This window comes from Pyxicephalus adspersus, chromosome 8 (assembly GCF_032062135.1).
Source record: "Pyxicephalus adspersus chromosome 8, UCB_Pads_2.0, whole genome shotgun sequence".
NCBI classification, from domain to species: domain Eukaryota; kingdom Metazoa; phylum Chordata; class Amphibia; order Anura; family Pyxicephalidae; genus Pyxicephalus; species Pyxicephalus adspersus.
Genome location: NC_092865.1, coordinates 40,615,313 through 40,621,720, shown reverse-complemented (window position 1 = coordinate 40,621,720; position 6,408 = coordinate 40,615,313). Strand labels below are relative to the sequence as shown.

Genomic DNA, 6,408 nt, shown 5'->3' with positions numbered 1-6,408 from the left:
AGATAATGCGTTTCACATAACTGGATAATTCACATCTTTATAGTAAATTCACCTCTTTGTGTGCTTGTCAGGTTACCTGCAAAACACACACAGTCAATGAAATCGGAGGGTAGGTATGGTATATGTCAGTTTCAATTGATTTTTTTAATAAGGATATAGAAATAAAAATTGTCATCTGCATTGTTTATTAAACAAGTCTGCATTGTTACTCCTTAGATAAGAATTTGGTCAAATATAAAAGCTAGCTATGCATTTAATTTTCAGGGGTTTTCATTTTTTTTTCTTCAAAACTGTGCCTTAAGGAACCTATGGAAAGCCAAGGGGCTAATTCCTTGCTGAGTATAAATCAGAAACAGACAGGAGCAAAAAAACAAGTACAGGTATGTGCATAAAACACCACTTTATTATGTAGATTTATATTTATTGAATTATTTTAACAAATACAATATTAGATTATACAGTATGGAAATGTATATAAAAGGGGTTTAAAAATTGAATATCCGCAAAACAAATGCCATTTTTGGACATTTATAATTAGTTATAAAACTATTACCAAGCGTTATACATTTCCCTTATTTATAACATTCCTGAATAAATATTAGATAGTATTTGATGTAGAAGAGTTACATATCTATAAACTAACATTTTCAAAACTAAGGCCCATAGGCAAGAAAACTGAAAGTTGGCATCAACACAGGATACAGGATATAACTGATGATAGGTTACCTTGCTTTAACACATATAACCATACTGTTTCAGTCATCAGTTTACTGGATCAATTCAAATTGTTTAACCAGCTCCAGAAGCCAACCATTGTCAAATGGAATACATTATCTAAAATCTGTCATACAAAAAGCAAACATAAAATTAAAATGCAAAATAGTTCAGCAACATAAAGATGGCACATAGTAAAGCAAAGTAAAAAAAATTTGATAACGTGACTAAGACAGGATTAAAATCATGTCCAGAAAATTACAAAAATATTTTCTCTTCAACATTTCTTAAACTTTTGGTTTTTGTGCAATAAAAAATCATCAGAAAAAACAGGCATCCTAAGAATTTTGATAAATAAAATCTGTCCATTCACAAGTACCGCATGTGTAAAGTGTTTTCTTCAGGATTCTGGTCCATTTCCCTTCACAACATGGCTGTTCAGTTTTGCTGTTTGCTTTTGTTAAAGAATTTCCGTGCTTCAACATCACTAAGCGATACCGAACAGCGGGATGGATGATCCCTTCTATATTTAATGCTTTCTTGAATTGCCTCCTTTATTACCTAGAAAGAAAAGAAGTTAGAAAAGGCGAATGTACATTTTAATTGCAAAATCATGCATACATTTTCATTTTGTATTTTAGGATCTTAGTGATTGCTACATTATCCTGGGGTACACTGGTATAGATATTCTTCATATACAAATGTAGGCAATGTTACAGTTGTCACAAAACTATAAAACAACATAACTAATTTGGTTATTTCAAAGACATTTTTTGATTGGTTTAGGTATGTATGGTATAACTAAAATGTATGAGCTTACTATGGAATTCCTAAATACCCAGATTAATGCCACAGCTCCTCCACTTCTCTTCTGATAATGACCGCTAACAAAAAGAAAGTGATAATAAATATAGCTATGGTGATGTAAATTTAGAGCTACAAGTTACATGTAGGGATGTGACTATTAACAAATACTTTTTCTGGTGTTGACACAATCACTATTATTTAAAATATATGCTCTTGGAGGATTTACCTTCAGAAAATGTTTCCTGACTAATATGTTCACTGCTATATAAAAAGACCTTATAGAGTTGTGTCTCTAACATTACTGAGTACAATGAAGGAAGGGGAAACAGCAATGTTAGTGGTTGTGGGAGACGTGGGCTGCATTGTCAGCTGCCTATTAATCCCACGTTACAGCTACAGAATTCGATGGCACTGCAAATATTGAGCTCATATAGAATATTACTGCATTGAATAAATAGGGGAATATAGCTGATTAATGTTTGTGTAACAACATAATTGCCATTGGGATTCTTTCATGAGTTGTTACATGAGTTATTATTACATATGCTAGATAAAATAATGAGTCTATAAATAAAGCCTTAATTTTTATAATTAAAAGACAGTAATACAATGCTACATGAACCAAATAAATTACAATCCCCTTTATCAGGGGGTTTTCTGATGTTGTCTAAAATGTATTTTTACTGCTCACAAATACATGCTTAAGTATCTATCTGTTCAGTATATGACAAAACACATACAGGTTATTTGAAGCACACGAGTGATGTTCTTTTAGCATTCCCTTGCAATTAGACTATGTTTAGAATACATTGGATGGCTAGTGTTTATTTTCCAGTACCACTTCCACGGCCATTTTTTTCGGGGGGGGAGCATTATTACCTTCAAACACATGGTTAATTTCTATGGAACCCATGCAGCATAGGTACCAGAGGGAAAATTAAATGCAAACAGTACATTCCAATATCAGATTTGGTATACTAGATAGGGGGGTAGGGTTGGAGGAATCACACAGTATAATTTTGTATAAAGGTTTATGTTAAGTGGTATAAACATCACCTAATAAGAATAATATATTATTTAGAACCATGGTGCTTTCAAAAGATTTCCAAAGAGGCAAATATTAGGACAGGTGGGATTTATTATTGCTTGGCATATTGGAGCTTTGCACATGTAAGTTATTTATTAAGTTATATATTAAGCTCTCCAAGACATGGGAGAACATGGGTGATCCAGGAGACCTGGAATGGATTTCCTAAAACTAATTTGGCAAATGTTTTCAATTATGAACCAGATGCATTCCAGAATATAGTCTATCTACTTCAGTCTTGGAGAGCTTTAATAAATCAGGCCCATTGTATTTACTGTATATTTGTAGTACAAATTCTGAAATGCAATGCACTGTAACAGTTATTTATTTTCCAATAAAGTTTGTCTTTATAGTATCAACTGTCAAATTCAGACATTCATCTTCTTTCCATTTTTAGTTTATGTCAGCTGTACAAAGGTTATTCTCCCCACTAGTTAACACTTTCATAAGCAGATATACCATGCACATAAAAGGAGTGAAAATATGATTTTTTTTACATCATCAAAGGTATTTCAGTATGTTTAAACATTTCACAAGTCTTTATTTACATTTTGTGGAACTGTGTACAATACTCATAAAACTCCAAAAAAAAAGGGAGAAGAGAAAAGAAGAATGAAATGAGTCAACGAACGCAGAGTGAAAACCACTAATAAGCATTGGTATGAGCAAGCCAAATCTCCAAGAGATAAAGCAGCTGGGAATTTCAAAGAACTTCCAGAATCATTCTTCAATCATCTTTTGGTTGCTTAAAATCAATCTATGAATCAGCGTTACAGCACATTTCCAGACATTCTGTCATTACTCTGGATAAAGTGTAATGTAAATGTTGCTATATGAAGCCTATATTATCATTATGATCCAGAAATACAAATGTTGTGGTTTTAGCAGAGTTCCTTTGCTAGTTATGCAACATAAAGCAGCTTCACCACGTCTGAATGTTTACAAACTAAACTGAGCAAAAGCTTGTAAGGTTAAGGCCTCCTTTACACTATGCACTGTAAAAACAGACATTGTGTTAACACAACACATCCTTGTGTGTTAAGGTGCACGACATTAAGGCAGCTCCTCATTTTGAATGGGATGGTAGTACACAGTAAAGCAAGTAATATGCATGTCCTTTATTTTAAAAGAAGGTGCGTCACAACACAGGGACCATACATTGTACTAAACTGGCAGTGTTGGTGAATACAGGTTCATTGTAATGGAAATGCTGGTCATGCATTACTTATTAGGATAAGGCACCACTCTAAGGGAAGCCTACATATTACATCTAATTAAGAATAATTGCTTTTTATTACGCACAAATACCTATAATTGACAAGTCACTACATTTCCTGACTAACTTAAGTCCTTGAGTAGAAAGGTCTACAGCCAAGTTAAGTTTATATAGGTACACCCATATATTCAGACAGACATCCAATCATTCAGACCTTTTGATGTTTTCACAACTCCTCCCAAGAACCTGACCATTGCCTGAATTTCAGTTGAGAGCTTTCAAAAGCAGAACTGAGGCAAAGTGTTGTAATGTTTTTAAAAAAAAAACTATGTACAGCACCCTGCCAGCGTTACAAATAAAAGCACAGGGTCCTAAATATGACAACACTGGGGTAAAAGGTGTGTAGTAAAAAGACAAAGCAAAAAATGATATAATATATAAATGTCAGCCTTAAATACAGACAATGTTGAACTTCACTACAACCCATGAATAAGGTACATACATGTATGTTGTTAAGTGTGTTGAACTCCATGAGGTCATGCATTCTTTTAAATGCTTCATTTGGATACTGAAAATTGAATGTTGAAAATGGGCTTTCAGGATCATCAAAAATGTCAAAATCAGCAAAATCTTTTTCTTGCACGGTCTCTCTGGGGACACCTATATAATAATAATAATAATATTAATAAAAAATAACACAGCTTAACACATAAGTAAAATACAGCACAGGATGCATTTATTTGTGAAAGGATAATTGACTATTTTTAATTTCACTGGATAGTGAGCTCTGAATGGGGTGATAGTGTACTGAATGGGGTGATTTAGTGCTGGATAAGGAAGATATCTTTAACCACTTTAATGAATTATTCTAAAACTAATTAACATTTAGATATTCACGAGAGAAACATTATCTACATGGAAAGACATTTCTAATGAATTTGTTCGAAACAGGCAAAACATAATGTAGAGAATACAATGAAAACATAGGTAAATGTAAACACTACATTACAACAACCTATGGTGTTAAATAGCACTTTCATGCTGCACCTTTAAGGCCAATAAGGTATATCTTACATTGTTTTTTAGTTTTCTTTGGTGTGTTTTCTTTGTGGAAACAGTAAACAAAATCTCAATGTCTATATCTATAGTGCTAAAAATACAGTAGAAGTGAACACAAAAAAGAAAAGTGTTTTTATATATGAATTTTTTTCTAACAATAAATCATAACAGAAAAGAATTGACTACTCAATATTATTAATTGACACCATCAATTTGTTTTCTTGGTTCCATTCTGTCTGTTCTACCATATAAGAATAATTGAGCACAGAATGCACCCATAGTTTATTCCTATTGTTCTTGTTTGATTGGCAAAATCTTTTTAATATGATATAAAAATAGTGTTGCTACCATGATTCATTGCACATACCTGGAGCTTTGAACTTTCTAAATTCAATGTTAGCCAAAACAAAATGAATCACCGTGGGACAATCTTTTTCAATTGACGGGTTCTTTGGGCGAAATACGTAACATTCTTTCATCCCTTCCCTATCAAAGACATGTGGATCTATCTTTGGAAACGGAAGCTTATTCATGCGTGCCCACTTCTCTGCAAGTAGGAGTTCCTTAAGTGGAAAAAAAGTTTTAAAATGTTTAAAATTCTTTTGAAAGAAATATTTTTTTTCTATAAAGATCATTATCAGATACTTTAAAATATGTGAACATCACTATTTCGCAGAAACATGGCTTTTTAAAGAGGAACAATATAAGTTCTAGTTTTATCTATACTTATCACAGACTGTTACCTATACCAAAGTAAAGAAGAAAAACCTTTTTAGGAAAAAGAGAAAACTTAAAAAACAGTGTTAATGGATCATCCAATATGTCTAACAACCAAAATGCACATAGAAGTTACAACATGTCACAGCCATGAGGATAGGAAATGATGCAGCCTCTTGCTTCCTGCATTTTCCCAATATTCATTGAATAAAATTGGCAACATAATTTATTCCTATAGCATGATAAAAGCAAAATAATTTATAAAATATTAAGTGCAACATCTTTACATGCAATATTTTCTTTCCCTTCCGGTCAAGAAAGAAATTGATGGGAAATATCTTGAACAGAGACAAAAACAAAATACACAGTTTGAATATAATTATATATAAATAAAAGTAAATATAAATAACATTATTTGCAAAGGCACATCTTTATCCTTTTCTAATGTATTTAAACGTGTTTGGAAGACTACTTAGTGAAATGGTATCAAATATCTGAAATGTTTTTTCTTGAACCTTCTGTCCCAACACAGCTAAGTATATATTGTGAGTAAACATGAAACAGGAGGTAACAAATGGAAGCTCCAGAAATGCCAAACTCTTACATACACATGTATGTGTAGCTATTTTTTTCTTTTCAGTACTGTAGGGAAGAGTGGAAACCCTAAAAGTATATTTATTTTAGGATATGAGAAAAAAATCATGAAAAGTAAATGAGAATCATCTCTCATACAGTATCAACCAAACAGGTGTTGTGCCTATCAGAAGACTTATCTACTTTTTTTCTGATGACAACTACAACTTTACTT

General features: G+C 32.3%; 1 protein-coding gene across 1 annotated transcript in view; it reads right to left on the bottom strand.

The window, feature by feature from the left end:
• Positions 1–385: 385 nt before the first annotated feature.
• Positions 386–6,408, bottom strand: part of PLA2G4A (phospholipase A2 group IVA) — a gene marked incomplete at its 5' end in the record, with an annotated part of 30,715 nt that continues 24,692 nt past the window's right edge. The window contains 3 exon segments of the mRNA XM_072420131.1: positions 386–1,275; positions 4,327–4,484; positions 5,251–5,446. Coding sequence (XP_072276232.1) covers positions 1,153–1,275; positions 4,327–4,484; positions 5,251–5,446 — 477 coding nt within the window.